A 19887-nucleotide genomic window follows, 5' to 3' on the forward strand; every position below is an offset into this window, starting at 1 on the left:
TAACGGGCCAATAGTGAGCAATAAACAACTTCTGCTGTTCCTATTACAGAACAATTTGTTAATATATTTATGTTTGTCACTATTTTTGCCGAAGACGACACTGCATTATTTATACGATCTACTCCAACCTGTAGTAATTTTAGTCGAGGAAAAAACCATCAGCGCCATCTCAAACTTTTTTACCACACAGCGTGGTATCTGGCGACCCAACAACAGCAGTACTGAAAACGTTGTTAGTTCACAGTTGCCTATTATTTTATTTTAGTTTTCAATAATTATTGACGAGTTTCGGAATAAATAAATTATAAATATTTATAATTTTTAAAGCTCCCCGTTAGCTTCCTCTCTTTTAGACATTGTTTAAATCATCACCAGATAATAGGGTGTTCAAATTTATAATCTCCTAACTTACAGATTCATTATATTTTGTACCAAAAAAGACTTGGCATCAATCAAACGATGGTAATTAAAAAACCAATTAATTTTATACGGCATTAAAAATATCCACGCATGGAAATAAAAAGTTAGTTTGGTAAATTTAGTGCGCGTAAGTAAGTGGGAAAGAAATATATCTATATCTACACTGATAGAAAAACAATCTTGATTCAAGAAACGTTTGTTTCTTCAAAATTTGAACTCTCGAAACTATATATAGATATATTTATTTCAAGAATTTTTGTCTCTTGGTTCAAGATAGGCGATAACATTGATTCAAGATGTTACCGACTTGTGTTAACAATGGCTTTTTGTTGAGTCATTAATTTACTTATTTCCAAGAAATAATTTTTTTTCGGTACAACAATTAAAGACTATTTAGTTTTTGAAATCTACTTTGATGAATTATTTTAAGTTTTTTAAACGATAATGTTATTTTGGTTGAAAAACTAAATGTATCGATTGAAGATAATATAGCTCTGAAGCCAAGAAAATCTAAATTAAGACAAGAAATTCTTGAAGCAAAATAATCATTTGTCTTCCAAAATAAATTCTTAGATCAAGAAAATATCTCTTGAGTCAACATAAATTTCCTATCAGTGTAGTTTCAAGAGTTCAAATTTTGAAAAAAAAAAATTTTCTTGAATCAAGATTGTTTTTCTATCAGTGCATACATACGTTGTCTCAGCCGTAAAATCACTGTGAGAACACTGTTTACTAAAAAAGTAAATATATGGCCGACCAAAGTGGGAAAATTTGGTCTGAATGTCAATCAAAATGTTTTAATTACAACTAAAAGAAGCAATATCAAGCTTTGATATTGAATAGGGTTCTTCATTAAAGTTTAATGACAAAGTTGAAAAAAAAATGAGTCCTTAAATTGTATATATTTTTGGCTATCTTGACCACACCACCTTTTTTTGACAGTTATTTTTACTGAGTTGTAAAAAACGGGTTTTTTCACTAAAATTGATAATTAGTTTACGAATATTTCAATTTTTTATAGTTCATTACAGTTTAATTTTTTCCGTGTACCGACAAATGATTAGGTTGTGCCATTCGTCTCCTAATTACCGTGAATCTATAACAGTAATTTTTAAAGAAAATCTTTATCACTGTAGCCATACCTTCTTACGTGGATGTTATATAAGAATTCATGGGCTTACAGTTTCCTGGATTTTTACATAAATCCATACATTCCTCCATTAAATTTTATGGATTCCTATATCAATCCGTACTTTCTCGTGTAAATTTTCATGAAAATCTCTACGAATTTTTTTCTATAAAGAAAAGATTTATTTAATGTAATCCAACACTTAAAAAGTTCGAACTCCTCTGTTTGATATTTCAAGATCAAAGTAAAAAATTTTCCATATTGTCTGTATCATACGACCTGGTTGAAAAGTTTTTCAGGAAGATCAATCGCCTAATGATATCAGCGACTAAGAATAAATCGCATTGAAAGTTTATTCTCAAACCGCGAGCGCCATTTCTCAAAGATTCAATTCAAAAGTTTCGCCAATGAGGACCCGGAATAAAATCCTTGGGTAATAAAAAGCCACCCCGAGACAGAGGAGAAATAAAAAAAAATAAAAAAAAAAACGAGATATAGATCTATAAAATCATCTTGATTCTTCATCCGTACCCTCCTTTGCTCGTTTTAAAGTTCGTTCTTTAAACTTTTGTTCTTCTTTTTGTATTATTTTATTTCTACTTCAACTTCTATTAAAGAGTACAGACAACACTTTTCACCAACTCAATTTACTTTTTTTTTGTCCTTCCCTAAGCTGCTAAATAAAATTATTCCTTATTTTAAATACGCTTTGTTGAATTTCCTTTTTTTTTTTTTAGTCTAATCAATCAACATCAGAATTTTCTTTGTTCTTGTCAACAAAATCTATTGTTCATCAAAAATTAAAAAAAAAAAATTAAAACCTGGAGTTTAAAATTAATTCAAACGCAATTAGTCATTATCTTTGTATTGTAATAAGTAGTAACAAACTTTAATTCAATTATCAACGGTATCCCCGTAATTAAATTATTCTACTGCTCTGTCTGTCTATTGGGTCTGAGTGCTAAATATCTCACTGCGCAATGTTTGAGCTCTATTTTCACTTCCATCATGTCAATGAAATATGAATTGTTCAAAAGCTCGGTAGATGAGTAACAAGCAATTAAACTGTCAGTATGGCATTTCTGTCAGCTGTATATCCTTGAAAGTTATTGATGCTAAATAGCAAATAACTCTCAAGATCAAAGAGGTTGTTCAATTTTCAAGCTGTGTCTTAATTAGCTAGCAATTTCATCGTCACTTTGTTGAAAACTGAGGATACACGCTATCTTGAGTTTATTGAAAAGAATTTTAAAAGCAGGCCGTTTCTGGAACTTTTTGAAAGGTAGTACCCTCGCCAGAGTAGTTTTCTTAGGATTTTTTAAAAATTTTGACAGATTAATGTTCACATAATTCTGCATCGATTGGCGCAATTTGAAAATTTTTGACTATCTAGTTTCAGAGATATTTAATTTCAAAGTTTAAGTTTTTAACGCTCTTATATACATTACGGTATACGGGATATCCAAAAGTTTACCTACAAACATTTTTATATCTCAGAAACTTTTCTTAGGATCTTTTTAAAAAACTAGAGTAACGTTAACTAACAACTAAACAATTTTTTAAAAATAATTTCATTGATAATTATTAGACAGTTTCACAAATATTTATTAATAAGTAATGAAAAATTTACCAGACTTTAGCCGAGGAAGGGATACGTTAATAAAGCTATGGCAACAACGCAAGTTTTGTGAGCCGCGAAAAAAGTATGAGACGCGCATGCGCTGAAAAATTTGAAAAGTTTAATGTACGTCAGGTGTAATATTATAGTTATTAATTTTATTTATTTAAAAAAAAAATAACAATGATTATTTTATGAAAATAAGTATTTTTCTATATTTATTAAAAATTCAAAAAAGTTAACAATTTTAATATAATAATATATATTAATCTTTGATAAGTTATAAAAATAATAGTCAGATGAAATAATAAAAAATAGTAAAATTTTAAATCAGTTAATACATCAACACAAAAAATTTAATTACTGATTTTTCTGAAAAAACAAAACAATACTGTCAATTATTTTTTTTTCAGACATTGTAATTATATTTCCGAATAAATGTATGTAAATAAATAAATAAAAGCATGTATCAAAACAGAGGTTAGTCTACAGCTGGTCCAAAATACTACAGTGTAGCCACTATAAAATATCTTAAGGCTCATGCAGTGTTGCCAGACTTTTCAAACGATCAGTTTCCGGTTTGTGATTGGCTAAAATAAGTACATAAGCCGCAAAAAGTTTTAGGCTCGTCAATAATGACTCTCAAGTATATGTATCGTACACTCTACATAAACTTTCGACTACGGAAATCGCGAGGGTTCTATTTTAATTCAAACAATTATTCAGAAGAAGCGTAAAATTTTCAAGATATTTTTTTTCAGTACAAAAAAAAAATATTTGAAATTTGATACTTCCCAAGTCAAGTAATAAAACTCTAAACAAACTACAACTTAAATTTCTGAAAACTGAAATGATGAATTTAATAAACTTTATAAGCAATAAATTTTAATTGTACATTCAAGCGTTTTACTCGAGCAGCCTTACTCCTTACTTCCAACTGCTTTATCTTAGCTCCAGGAAAAGTTTTTAATTGCCAGGAAGTAATGCTCGGTTTTATCTTTTCCCGTCATCTCACATTAGCGATGAACAAAAAATAATAAAAAGAAGAGCATCAAATTTCAACTGCTACTGCTACTACTTTACGAAAACTTAAACTTAAACGTTAACTTCGACTTCAACTTTGACCACTTTAGTTCGTTACACTTATACGTATTTAACGGTTATTATCATTGTTGCCCATTTTCCGGGCCATACTTATATAGATATCAAACATATCCATTATTTATTTTAACATTTCTTTCTCTCCAGAGAATTTTAGCATAACATTCACATTTTCTTTTAACTCAGTACTTTACCTTGTTTTCTTTTTTTATTACATTTCATATCTGTCCTTGCTTTCATGTCATATCATATACATAAATGGTATATATGAAACATAATTTTAATATATTGTACGTCTTATTTTACTTAAATTTTTCAACCAATAAAAAGAAACCGCTTTGTTTTTCCACTTTTTTCATTTTTAATAACTGTAACCAATAAATTAAGGGGAGCGATACATGTAAACGCCTTAATTTTTACCGTTTTTTGAGGATTTTTTTAACTGCATTTTATAGAATTGCATTTTTAGATCTAAACTTGAAATTTAATTAGAGTATTGTTTTGATTTTCACAAATTCAAAATTTCATCGAATTAGCATATACCTTTTATCCATGTAACGATTCCAGCTAATATTCATTGTAACTTTCAATGGGCAATCATTATGTTTCCGTGGCTTTTTTTCAAAAATGAATAATAATTGACACGAAGAAAAAAATTTGAAATGAGAATTTGGAGTCTATAAGAGCTATAGCTTGGATATTAAAAATTTTTAATGTTAACACCCACCTTCTCAAACCCCTATGAGATGAGCTGTCGTAAAATTTGCCCATAGACTTTTTCTACATCTCTTACAAAAGATTCCTACCAAATTTGGAGTCGATAGGAGCTATAGTTTAAAAACGGGAATTATTAATTGTTAACGCCCCCGCAACCTCCCTTGTGGATAGAATTTTGTAAACTCCGTTCTTAGCTGACCTCTACTCGGCGAAAGGAATATTCCTGCCAAATTTAAAGTCTCTAGGTCTTATAGTTCCAGAGATATCGTGATGAGTGTCTATATCTATAGAAAGTCTCCTATATATATATATATATATATATATATATATATATATATATATATATATATATATATATATATATATATATATAGATTTACTGCAAAAAAATTTCATTTTTTCAATTAGGCCAAAACTGCTTATACGTTTGTAATTTCTTAAAAATATTGTTAAGAAAGACCTTATTTTCAAATCCAGATTTCTCAATGTTTTTTTTCATGTAATTACATTGTTTAAAATTATTTTAGATTATTTGTAGTCTAAATAACCATGCAATCATTTATTTATACTTTATCGAGTTGAAATAAATTTTAAAATAGCGGATGTCAATGATAAGGACACAAAAATTAACTTGTGTCAACTAACGACATAGGCCATAATGTAAGGCAACCTAACTCCCTCAACATACATATCAACGTATTAATGTTTACATACTGTCATGTGATTTTATAAGAATCAAAGTATTTGAGATTAGAAAAAATTATTAAAAAAAAAACCTGGTAAAAAATATAGAAAAGCTAGGTCTTAAACAAATTTTAAAATAATAAAAATTATTGATAGTTTTGCATTAGTTAGTAAAAATGATTATTGTTAATATAAATTTAACTGTAATAAAACGACCTGTCAATAATAGGATCAATGGTATGTCAATAATCGGCTCTTTGAATTTTTTGCGCTGTCAATAATACATACATTCGACCTGTTGGTTTTAAGTTGAAATAATAATTATTAAATTTATTGCTATTAAAGTTAATTAATTAAATTATATAAATAAAAACAATTATTAAGGTTTTCTATAAAAAAAAGTTGACAATATTGATTTGTAACACGACAAAAAAATTCAAATATTCATGATCACTCTTATAGTGTAAACAATGGGGGCTTTTACCTTAAATTTTAATTTTTCAATATTGGTCAAATAACTCTATTTATTTGTCTACAATGATTTGTCCAAGGTCCGTATTTTTGCAATGTACGTATGATTTTCCGTTTTTAAAAATGTATTTAAAATAATATAACCGTTTTAAGCATACATTATTATTTATCCGATGATGAAACAGGAATAAACTGAATATAATTATCGAATCAAATTTATTTATTGTCTTTTATTATATACGTACAGCATTATTTATGCAGATTTACTCTCATTAATACACAGAACATCGATTAAAATAACAACAGTAGCGACGAAGACAATAGGATCGGCAAACGTTGTGTAAATATGTCAGTTAAATTTAATACACTGGAAATTTATTTTCAATATATCGGCAGGTTTATCATGTATGAGATAATTAACAATATAATTAACAGAAAAAGTATATTACTCCAAAAATTATGTTAATCACTAACTGGTGAATTAATTAAAGGATTAATGCAATATTTATCTTATCATTTAAATGGAATATTTATCTTGTTTTTAGATACGGAGTAAATTGAAAAATTTTTATCTAAATAATTGTAGATTAAACGACAAAGGGGTAGGGCTGGACATAAAAATGGGGAACTGGAGAAAGGAAAAAGGAAATAAAATAAAAATGAATACAATCTAAAGCCTCTTATTCCTCGAGATTTTTTTTTTTTTTTTCTGAATAATCCCAAGGAAATAAAGATAAGCATACAAGAAACATTAAATCCAGTCTTGCTGGAAATCTCTCGAGAGTGCATGTGACGTGAATACACGGAAATAACATGTTTTTTCTCTCGGATATCCGTTCTAATTTTTTTTTATTCTTGGCAGTCGCGATTTTTTGCAATTACGGCCTGTAATTGCTCGATTTTACCCCTATTTATTTTTTCGGATAATACTTTCGGGTTCGAATAATAGATTGGGAATTAAATGGCTGAAGATTAATAGTTTTTGCTAAATTAAACCGCATTTTTTTTTTAACTTAGATTATTTTATTAAAACGAGTCAATACTTTAATTTAAAATTTTAATACTTAAAAATATTCAATAAAATTACATTATTCATGTAAGAGTATAATAAATTGAAAATTAAATGGAATTTAATGTGTAATTTTTTAAACGCCACCGCTTGACGGACTATAACTTCAAAATTAGTGATTTTACAATCTTTAACCAGAAAAATATTTTTGTAGAGAATTTAATTTTCTACGGAAGCCATGAGAATGTTTTTTGGAAAAAAATTTTTTTTATAACAAAAAATCCACTTAAGGTAGTACCCTCGCCAGAGTAGTTTTCTTAGGATTTTTTAAAAATTTTGACAGATTAATGTTCACATAATTCTGCATCGATTGGCGCAATTTGAAAATTTTTGACTATCTAGTTTCAGAGATATTTAATTTCAAAGTTTGAGTTTTTAACGCTCTTATATACATTACGGTATACGGGATATCCAAAAGTTTACCTACAAACATTTTTATATCTCAGAAACTTTTCTTAGGATCTTTTTAAAAAACTAGAGTAACGTTAACTAACAACTAAACAATTTTTTAAAAATAATTTCATTGATAATTATTAGACAGTTTCACAAATATTTATTAATAAGTAATGAAAAATTTACCAGACTTTAGCCGAGGAAGGGATACGTTAATAAAGCTATGGCAACAACGCAAGTTTTGTGAGCCGCGAAAAAAGTATGAGACGCGCATGCGCTGAAAAATTTGAAAAGTTTAATATACGTCAGGTGTAATATTATAGTTATTAATGTTATTTATTTAAAAAAAAAATTACAATGATTATTTTATGAAAATAAGTATTTTTCTATATTTATTAAAAATTCAAAAAAGTTAACAATTTTAATATAATAATATATATTAATCTTTGATAAGTTATAAAAATAATAGTCGAATGAAATAATAAAGAATAGTTAAATTTAAAATCAATTAATCCATCAACACAAAAAATTTAATTCATTCATTATCATTTAAAAGTTATTGCGGTTTGAATATTTAAAAAATAATGTTTTATTAAAGTTTTATCAGACTTTTGAGTTCGGAGAACTAAAAACGACACGGACATCATATTTTTGAGCTCGAAGAGCTCAAAAACGTAATAAGTGCAATTTTGAGTATAGAATTAGCGGGGAATTACAGGGATGGCCTTTAGGGTCAACCGTTTTCCTAATTTTTATTAATAGAAATACTTCTGAGCAGTATACGCATAGTACTAAGCAAAATACACCACATATTATTAATAGAGCAATAACAAGTTTTTTTCTCAGCATAAGAAATATTGTGGGTCGAAAAATACTTTATTTTTTGTATTTCTATACATTTCTTTAAGTTGAGAATATTTTTTTTTTAATCGAGTAAATTTTATTCATAAATTGGTACTTCAGATAAGTTTTCTAAAATTCAGAAATTTAAAAAAAATCCGTTTTGAATCGAAAACAGAAAATAAATAAGATAAAATCCTCTGTTTCAGATGACGAAAAAGCTACAGTACACGGAATAATAACAACAGAGGGTCTTTTCGACGGAACCGTAATAACAGGAACGGACGAAATTTACATAGAGCCGTTTGCAAGATACTCTCATCTTGTGCGACGCGATATAAAAGAATTAAATCATCCCGATAACCATCATCACAGCATCGCATATCGTTCCAGTGATGTTTCTACACCGTTGGATATTTTAAACCGTCCTATTAACAGTGAATGCATCAGTGAAAACGATCCTTTCAATTTCACTCATGCGTAAGGTTTATTCATTCTTTTTTTGCTTATTTTGACAGAAATATTGTTTCACACTGTCTTTAATTTTCCGAAGAGCTTTCACTGCTTTCAATAGACTCTCGACAACACTTTTGTTCATGAAATTTAATTAATTTTGTTGAAATATTCCCTTGATCAGTTCATTGATGCGAAAATTTAATGAGAAAGTAGTAAAATCTCTAAGTCTATACCTTTGCTTAAATCTAAAAAATTATAAATTTTATCAAAAATTATTTCTTATCCTTTTTATTCGTTTTCACCTACTGTACACAAATAACTTCAAGAAGGGATGACGAAATTCTGTAAAATGTATCTTAAGGTTTATCCCATTTAAACTTCAGTTCACTCAAGTTTTATTAAAAAAATAAATATTATAACTAGGTACCCGTGTTTTATCTGTATCGCACAATTTACTCAATCAATTCTATAAAAATTGAAATTCATTAAATTATGCTCTAATCACTTTGACAAAATTTTGTAAAATGGATCTTAAAGTTCATCAAAGCTTTCATTTATATTGTAACTCATTTATCTGATTATTTTTCAAATTATTCTACAGCTTTTTAGAATTTTCAAAAATATTCCGACCAGTTACTTTTCCGAGATTATCTTAAAATAACTTCCGAACAACACATGGGATCTCAATTCCATAAAATAGATGTCACAGCTCGGAAAATAAGCAAAAATTTCCACTGGTGGATGTTTAATTTAAATTGAGTCTATTATTTTGTTCGAGCACTTGAAAAGTAGCTCAAAAAATAAAATCAGGTGACATTTATGGTCATACTGTGATTTAATTCCATCGATTGTCTTAACGAAAAACTTTATTCAATCCAACAATTCAGTGGCCGATAAAAATTTTCTTAAACAGTACTTATCGGTGAATAAAACTTACTTAACGTTTATTATGTATTCTTTAAACTTTATCCTCACTCTGGCGCTTAAAAGTTTTTGATTTACAATCAGTCGTACAGAAGTTCAGTTTGTTAAATTAAAATAAAACAATTTATAAAATAATCCAATCTTTTATTTGTGAAAATAAAATTTCAACAAAACGTCTAAGTTTGGAGTGAATGTAGAAAATTCAAATCCAAAATATGTACAATGATAATGGATCCACTTATTGTAAATATAAAACAGGATCCACTTTTTCGTGATGTACAATACAAAGTTATTCATTTTAATATTAACATTTTCAACGCTGAGTAACATTGTACTTCCGATAAAATATTCAAAAATGTTTGTCTACTTTTTCATTTCAACTGATAACGATCTGTGTGAAAAAAAAAAACCCGCTAACCCCAGAAGAAAAAAATTCCATATTTTCCAAATGATTTACCCCGAAAAACTGCCAGCCAGTAAAAATAAATTACCATAAACATTTGCTAATAAAATTTCCCGTCACATTCGCAGCATCAATTTGTAGCCGCCTCTCACGCGAGTGATAGGGAGCAAATACGGGAGCTCAAACAATATACATAATATTAATATCTAACACATGTACGTATTTGTACTCATACATAAACAGTAACTGGTCCAATAACACACTGCAAATTCGCATGGACAACATTTGCATAACGCGTACACATTAAACCAACGACACACAACACACAACACACAAGAGAACTTTCTACCTAATTAATTACAGAACCTGTAGTTGTACTAATTAAAAGGGGTTTTACAATCGATTGTTACCATACAGGCATATGCTTTTACATTCCTCCCTAATTTCCGCAACCTCTTCCCTCCCCAATCTACTGCCCTCTCTCTATTGCTCTTATTACACACATTGTATTGTGTTACTTTGAGCTATGCACAATCCTAATTAATTATTACGTTGCCGATAATTAAAACTCTTGAGCTCTGACTTAATCTCCGGTTTGGTTTTTTTTTTCCAGGCTTAACGATCCAATCCTATTCGACGCGGATGAATTTTTAAATGGAGACTACAGCAAAAACGCAGATAATGAAGAAAGCTTCGACATGTACAGGTAAAGGGAAGCTTTTTTAAAATTAAAATTCATTATAAGTTAAATATTTGAGTTTACCTAAGAAATAGCTGGTGATATTTTTTGTTTGTGTTTGTGCTTCTGCTCGAAGAGACGACAGGGAAAAATATTTGCGGAGCCGTAAGCGGACGGTTGATCCGAAAAAAACTACTTGCATGCTGTACTTGCAAGCGGATCATACCTTCGTCGAGCACTACAAATCCGAGGAAGCTTGCATCGAGGTCATGACGCGACATGTGCAGAGAGTTAATGCTATTTACCGATACACTGGTAAGAAATAGTATTTTATTTACTAACTTTCAATTCAATAGTGCAAATTCTTGAACTTTGGTGATACAAAAGATTTATTTGATGATTCAGTACTTGGTCCCGAGTATCTGTTTGTAAATTACTGGGGTGGATATTAAACTTCCTGGATATTAAAATGTCATATAGTAAACGCATGCGCTTCAGCCGCTTAGCGCGCCCGCTTTTTGTTTCGTGCAATTCGAGCGTTCTTAGTGAGTGTATAACTTTGGTGTCGCTTAAAGTTTTTAAATAAAAATTTAATAAACAATTGTCTTTAATTAATTTTATTGAGACTCTGAAGATAATTCCGATTAGAGAGAATATTCTTTAAAATATTCCCAATAATCTGATAAATATTCCGTCTTTATAAACTTTTATTGTAATTTATAATCCTCCGTCAATAAATGTTTTTTTTATTCCATTTAGATTGTCGATAATAAACTTCTCTATTTACAATAAAACCAATTGAATTTTATAATAAAAGCTATTTAAATTAATAAAAAATATATTTATAAACAAATAAAAAATATTGTATCCATCTACTCTTTCCAATTGTAAATTCAAAATTCTCTCAATTAAAAGTCCTCGAAAATATTGTAAATAATGAAACACTATTATTTTTATCAATGTAAGTTAATTCAATTTTTGCTAAAAAAAAATCTATTTTTCAGTTAATTGATTACGAAATTTCAAATACTTTATTTAAAAATTCTGTTGAAATAATTTTAGTTCCTTCAATCGATTTTTTCAAATCATCACCTAAATTTATTTTACCGTAAAATTAAAGAATAAATTTTGAATAAATAATAGTGATTAAATTTGTCAGTGAAAAAAAGGCAAAGAGTAAAAATATCTTGATTAAAGAACTGAATATTTCAGCGATGCAAATGTATTCACGGAAATTTCGTGTCTTATCTCGTGAAACTTGTCCCATATTACCAGTACAGGTTGCGCCAGATGAAATTCACCGGCTCATTGGTATCTAGTAATAGTTGTTAAGCACGTACTGCTAATCAGCAGCTTAATATATTCAGCAATCACAAGAAATTACAATTACCAGTACGACACCCCATTCTGCCGATATCTTTAATCAGATTCCATTAATTATTCAACTCGATAAGATCCTCCACTCAGCTCGGCCTTTAATTTATTTATTCATCGGATTGCATGCTCAACAGACTTCAATCAAGATGGAGAGCCCGACAACATCAGCTTCATGATTAAACGAGTGAAAATCCACGGCGCAAGTGCACTTAAAGATCCCGCTTACCGGTTCAATGGCAAATATGGTGTCGAAGAGTATCTCGAGTTGTTTTCAGGTTAGTGTTATTTTTTTTTATTAATTATTAAGACGCCACAGATAGTCTGAGAATATTACTCTATTATGATGGAAGTAATTGGTAGCAATAAATTATTTCAAAGTCAAAATTCACTTGACCGATTGATAAATAAATAAACAAAATAAAATAACGTCAATAGTCACAAAAAAAATTAATACATATAAAAAAAATACGAAATTTTTGGGTGATTTACAACGAGCTGTAACTCCGAGGAAAATTATCGTACAGAAAAATAAAAAAAAAAAAAAAAAAAAAGCAAATTGTAGCTCCAAGTCTCTAGTTTTCAGATATGACCATGAAAATTTTTTATCATGTTCGGATCTGGAGAAATCCTAAGAAAACCACAAAAAAAATTTTCCAAATTTTTTCTCGTCTGAAAAAAGGTCTACGGGCTTCAAAAAATTTTTTTCATTGTTTCGCTGGAAAGCTTTTTTAGAAAATTTAATGCCCTTCAATTTGACGTAATCAAAAAGCCTGTACGATGATTTGCCACGGAGTTATCGTCAGTCAAAGCAAAAAAGTACTTTTTCATTTTGATAATCAATAACTCTGGAAATAATAATCGTATAGAAAATCGAAGGACGGTTTTAAAAACTACACGATATTTTCTATAAGATACTGTGGATAGCTTTTGTCAAAAAAATTTTTTTTGAATTGAAAACTTTAACTGAAAAAACGACAAAAATTCGCATAATTAAGGATATTTGGATAACTTGGTATAACTTTAGATAAAATGGATGAACAAAGGATATCGTCGGTAATTTTTCAACCTCCGAGTGTCCCCTAAATCCCTGAAAAATTCAAGGCGCTGCGATTTTTTTTTCATAGTGCCCCGAAGCTTTAAATTCTTTGTTTTTGCAAAAATCACCATTATGAGCAATTTTTAGATTTTTATTCATTTACTCAATGAAAAAAATTTTTTTTCTCAAAAATCTTTATTTTTTCAATCAAAGAGATTAATTTTTCAAGAAATTTGAAAAAAAAAATTTCAATTTTTTTTTTCGAAAAATTTTTTTTTTGATTTTTTTTTCAAATTTCTTTAAAAATCAATCTCTTTGATTAAAAAAGTTAACTCGAATTTTTCTAACCGCTGCAACTGTCTTATTTTCAAATCTTACAATAAAAAATCAATAAAAAAATTCGAAATAGCTCCCGCGGATTTCAGCTTTTCTTGAAATTTTGTATGAATAAAAGCCGAAATCTGCCGGGAGTGATCGAATGGAGCGGAAAAATTTTTAAAATAAGAATTTTTTTTTGCTTTAAGTAAATTTAACTTGATTAAAAAATTTTTCGTCTTGATTCAAGACAACGAAACTCTTGAAAATTATTTATTAGGATCAAGAATTTTTCTCTTGATTCAAGTTAATTTTTTTTTTCAATGCAGCAGTCAACTAAAAAGTATTAGAGAACAAACAAATATTTAATTTATCAATTAACTAAAAATTTATTTAGAAACTTTGAATATAACACTACCCGTACACTGATAGAAGAACAATCTTGATTCAAGAAACTTTTTTTCTTCAAAATTTGAACTCTTGAAACTAGATATAGATATATTTCTTTCAAGAATTTTTGTCTCTGGGTTCAAGATAGGCGATAACATTGATTCAAGATGTTACCGACTTGTGTTAACAATGGCTTTTTGTTAAGTCATTAATTTACTTATTTCCAAGAAATAATTTTTTTTCGGTACAACAATTAAAGACTATTTAGTTTTTGAAATATACTTTGATGAATTATTTTAAGTTTTTTAAACGATAATGTTATTTTGGTTGAAAAACTAAATGTATCGATTGAAGATAATACAGCTCTTAAGCCAAGAAAATCTAAATCAAGACAAGAAATTCTTAATGCAAAATAATCATTTGTCTTCCAAAATAAATTCTTAGATCAAGAAAATATCTCTTGAGTCAACGTAAATTTTCTATCAGTGTAGCAATTCAAGAATCTTGTAGAACAGTTTTTAATTTTCATCAAAATCCGTCGAGTGGATTTCAAGCTTAATCGAACGAAACATACGTACTAAAAAGAATGATTAAAATATTTGCATTATATTTTATTCGGCAAAAACAAAAGCAAACTTTAGAAATAAAAAAAGAGACAATGAAAGATGGGATGATAAACGGGCAAGTACCTTGTTATCTAGATCGTTATTCCAGTCATTTTCACTCGGTTAATTGAATTACTTCTAGCTTGAATTACTCAACACACTTACACTACTGCCATTACTCTCTCGTTAATTCACTCTTTATATCTTTTATCACAATCCACCGAAATGAGCCTGGCCTAGACTAGACTCTAGACACTAGACGCTCTATTTTATTCCGCAATTATATTACAATTCAACGTCGCAATGTAAACGACTCATCACACTGTACTTTACTCATCCGCGTCTATGGAATGAAACTTAATTTAATAATATCACTCCCGGATAGCCTGTCAAAAAATAATTAACGATAGTAATAATTACAACAAACTTTTTTGCCTCTTCGACCTTACCTTGGCATACAATTAGTAACTTTATAGTTTTTTTGTTAATTTAAACTTATCCCCGGCGGTTAAATTGCTCATCAGTTTCCACTCGATTTAATTTAAATTGCGAGTTTGCTCACTTGTTAATATGTATAGGTATAAAGAGGAAATTGATCTGCCAATTTGATTATAGGTTGCTTTGTAATCATCCTCAGTTTTTTACGCGCTGGTAATTACTTGGTTAAACTCGAATTTTTCATCAAGTATAATTCAATCAACGAATAAATTGATAAATATTGAAGGACTAAGTGATATCAGTGGGAAATTTTTATTAATAAAAGTATTTGATCGAAACGATGATTTTATGAAATTATAATTAATCATGTCGCTGCTTAAATAATTTAAGAGAAAACTTATCAATTAGTGTAAAATTACACACGAAGCTTTAAAATAATTGGATTGCAATCCACCCGAGTTGGATATTTTTTAAATTTATTAAATTACGTCCTCCTACTCGAAAAAGTTAATAACACTCGACAAAAAATAATATTATTGTGCTGTTAATAAAATATTATTTAAATAAACTTGAACATCTAGGATAAAAAATAGAACAGGTGATGGTATTTAAAAGTTATTAGAAGCTAAAGCCCTGACAATTCATTTTTCGAAATATTTTTCAAAATTTTTTCACCCGCGAAATTATTAAAATTCCCTGAAAGATTGTTAGTACCTTTGATAAAAAATAATCTTCGGAACTTAGAGATATATTTATTAGATCAGAGCTATCTGAAAGTTGAAAAGTTATTTCAATGTAATTTACTGAATAATTACTTTCATGAAAATAAATAAATTAGTAAATGGGACTCGGAAATAAATTGACCGATTTAGCTGATCTTGTAAATTTATCTTCGGTATCCGCCCGTAGAATTTGTCTACTTTATTTAATTGAGATCGGTCGAGAATCGTCCCCGCGATCCATTTGGAACAAAGCACTGTTTCACATACTTGCATATGTTACATTTGTCGCCAATTCATTTTTCTGCTCGACAAAATAAATCCTTTCTAAAGTTCATCTTAATTTTGATATATGACCGACTCTAATAAATTTTTTAATAAATTCACGTGAATATTTCTTTATTATCTAATCAACAATTTGATACATTTCTCGAAATAAATATTTTTCTTTAAAATTTTATTATTACAACAATAAATCGTAGGTTTTTAAATATCGATTTGATAACAATGAAATAATTAAATAATTATTTTGTATCTTGTGATCTATTGATATTTTTAAAGATACAAACTCAGCCCGACATTACACTCATCGAGACCTTTTATTTGAGTACCCACATCAATTTTTCATATATTTTATATTTTTATATATATCATATATATGTATATATGATATATATATCAAAATGCATGTGGGTACTCAAATGAAAGCTCTTGATGAGTGTAACATCGGGATGAACTTATATCTTAAAAAATGTCAATAGTTAAGGAAGAATAATGCAATTCAACAAAAGTCATTATTTAATCAAGTAAAATTTTATTTATTTATAATTCACAAATCACGGCAGTCACATAGTGACTGCAAGATTACTAGTAATTATTAATGCTCTATTTTAACTAAAAAATATTCAATTCAATTTATCTTGAGCGACCTCTAAAATTTTTTTTTATCAAGCCAATTTTTAAAGTATGGCAAAAAAATTTATTTATATGATTTAAGGGAATCCAAGTACCCTCTTAGTGTTAAGAATGTTTATAAAAAAATAATACGTAGAAATACTTCTGTTATTCATTTTAAATTTAATTTTTAAATTAATTCATAAAATTTTTGAGGAAAATTCCGAAAAATTTCCTCAAACAGAGCAAATTCTTTAAAATTAAAAGTTGCTAGCATAAAAGTGATAAGAAGTCAAGTAATTAAAAAAAAAAAAAAAAAAAAAAAAAACCATTTTCTAGAACGTAAGTACAATAGTTTTGAAGTAATAGCAGTAAAGCTTGATTTCATATGCCATTAAAGAAAATTAAAGAAAGTTTACAAACTTTCAGAGGAAAACTACGACGCGTTTTGTCTGTCTTATATGTTCACTTACCGTGATTTTGAGAAAGGAACTCTGGGGCTGGCCTGGACCGGAGACTTGAAGAATGCCGGGGGTGTGTGCGAGAAGAATGGGGTAAGTTTTAACGAGCGTCAACTATCTGATGCATTACGTGCACATATATATGTACCTCTGGCCACGTATTACTATTACTATACCGGCTTAATACTTTGTAACTTAATTTTCTCCATACTAGCTTTCTTAACGTCCGGACATTTATCTTCTCGTAAAACTACCGACATACATTTTTTAAATTCAATTACTTTCGTAAAATCTTTTCGGTTACATTCATCACTTAAATACTCCTTTAAACTTATATCTTGAGTTTTATTTCATTACCGTCAGTTCTAAAACAATTTTACTAACGCATATCCTTAAAATTATCGTTGTTGTACAAATATCAACAATTAGTAATCATGATAATTAATTTTATAATATAGTTTAATGATTATATAAATATGATTTTCAGCATTACCGCGGAAGCATGAAATCATTGAACACGGGAATAATAACACTATTAAATTACGGGAAACATGTCCCGCCAGCTGTATCACATGTCACGCTCGCTCATGAAATCGGGCACAATTTCGGATCACCGGTGAGTAATTGTTATTGTTGAGTATTTTATTGGTTATTTTGAAGCTTTTGAATGTAATTATAATTACTATATGAGTTGTCATTAGTTCATTGAGCGTGATACTAGTTAATAATTAATAAATAGCATTGAAATAATGTGACTTATAAAAAGAATTAATACGATAATCAAGATTCACTGTAGAAAAATATTTTTTTAATTTTTTATAAAAGTAAGAAACAATGTTACTCTGCATTGAAAATGTTAATATAAAAATGAATAACTTTGTATTGTACATCACGAAAAAGTGGATCCTGTTTTATATTTACAATAAGTGGATCAATTATCATTGTACATATTTTGGATTTGAATTTTCTACATTCACTCCAAACTTAGACGTTTTGTTGAAATTTTATTTTCACAAATAAAAGATTGGATTATTTTATAAATTGTTTTATTTTAATTTAACAAACTGAACTTCTGTACGACTGATTGTAAATCAAAAACTTTTAAGCGCCAGAGTGAGGATAAAGTTTAAAGAATACATAATAAACGTTAAGTAAGTTTTATTCACCGATAAGTACTGTTTAAGAAAATTTTTATCGGCCACTGAATTGTTGGATTGAATAAAGTTTTTCGTTAAGACAATCGATGGAATTAAATCACAGTATGACCATAAATGTCACCTGATTTTATTTTTTGAGCTACTTTTCAAGTGCTCGAACAAAATAATAGACTCAATTTAAATTAAACATCCACCAGTGGAAATTTTTGCTTATTTTCCGAGCTGTGACATCTATTTTATGGAATTGAGATCCCATGTGTTGTTCGGAAGTTATTTTAAGATAATCTCGGAAAAGTAACTGGTCGGAATATTTTTGAAAATTCTAAAAAGCTGTAGAATAATTTGAAAAATAATCAGATAAATGAGTTACAATATAAATGAAAGCTTTGATGAACTTTAAGATCCATTTTACAAAATTTTGTCAAAGTGATTAGAGCATAATTTAATGAATTTCAATTTTTATAGAATTGATTGAGTAAATTGTGCGATACAAATAAAACACGGGTACCTAGTTGTAATATTTATTTTTTTAATAAAACTCGAGTGAACTAAAGTTTAAATGGGATAAACCTTAAGATACATTTTACAGAATTTCGTCATCCCTTCTTGAAGTTATTTGTGTACAGTAGGTGAAAACGAATAAAAAGGATAAGAAATAATTTTTGATAAAATTTATAATTTTTTAGATTTAAGCAAAGGTATAGACTTAGAGATTTTACTACTTTCTCATTAAATTTTCGCGTCAATGAACTGATCAAGCGAATATTTCAACAAAATTAATTAAATTTCATGAACAAAAGTGTTGTCGAGAGTCTATTGAAAGCATCGAAAGCTCTTCGGAAAATTAAAGAGAGTGCAAAATAATATTTCTGTCAAAATAAGCAAAAATAGAATCTCGGAAAAGTAACTAAACGAAATATTTTTAAAAATTCTAAAAAGATGTATAATAATTTGAAAAATGATCAGATAAATGAGTTACAATATGAATGAAAGCTTTGATGAACTCTAAGATAAATTTTACATGAGAATTTTGTCATCACTTCTTCGAAGTTATTTCAGCAAAATGTAATGAGTTCTGATTTTTATAATAAAGTTCTACTTTGTATGTAGTAAAATTAATACGAGCAATTAAACAGCCGGGATTATTATATTTACAGAAAGTTACCGTTATAATTTTAGTGCAGTGTTAAAGTTGGTATTGAATTCAAAATATTAAATTGAAATAAATAGAGTGAACGGAGGGGAGCAGCGTCAAGCAAAAGTAGTTTGTAAATTACATTGGAAGCTGTAATGGGAAGCTATAACGTGCCCGAACATGTGCAAGTAACATTACGTTAAACTTGCACTTTATGGTTTATAACCGAGTATATCGATGAAAGGGATTTTAATGAACCAGTAGTAACAGCACCTGCGGCTTTCACGATTTAATTTCAAAAGTAATAAACCGAACTTTGTGCAAATTATCTTACGATTTTAAAACTATTTACGGTTATAGACATTATTAAAACCTTTTTGTTTTTAGAACTTGTCCTATTCAAACTTGTAACCGAAAAATGTTGTCGTCTTTTTTTATGTTTTTTTCATTCTTTCG

At 28.3% G+C, this 19887-nt stretch overlaps 1 protein-coding gene across 8 annotated transcripts in view; it reads left to right on the plus strand.

Moving 5' to 3' along the window:
- The window catches only part of LOC141537607 (disintegrin and metalloproteinase domain-containing protein 10), a 57960-nt gene that overhangs the window by 21946 nt on the left and 16127 nt on the right, over positions 1-19887 (plus strand). For 7 of the 8 annotated variants that reach the window (XM_074258695.1, XM_074258701.1, XM_074258702.1 and 4 more), the window contains 6 exons: positions 8652-8922; positions 10839-10931; positions 11041-11219; positions 12416-12556; positions 17108-17232; positions 17627-17755. In XM_074258695.1, the coding sequence (XP_074114796.1) occupies positions 8652-8922; positions 10839-10931; positions 11041-11219; positions 12416-12556; positions 17108-17232; positions 17627-17755 (938 nt within the window). The remainder of the gene's footprint in view (positions 1-8651; positions 8923-10838; positions 10932-11040; positions 11220-12415; positions 12557-17107; positions 17233-17626; positions 17756-19887) is intronic. The other variant, XM_074258700.1, reaches the window with a different exon arrangement.

The sequence above is a fragment of the Cotesia typhae genome, unplaced genomic scaffold (assembly GCF_013202065.1).
Source record: "Cotesia typhae breed Kobodo isofemale line unplaced genomic scaffold, CoteBio_Ctyphae scaffold_91, whole genome shotgun sequence".
Classification (NCBI taxonomy): domain Eukaryota; kingdom Metazoa; phylum Arthropoda; class Insecta; order Hymenoptera; family Braconidae; genus Cotesia; species Cotesia typhae.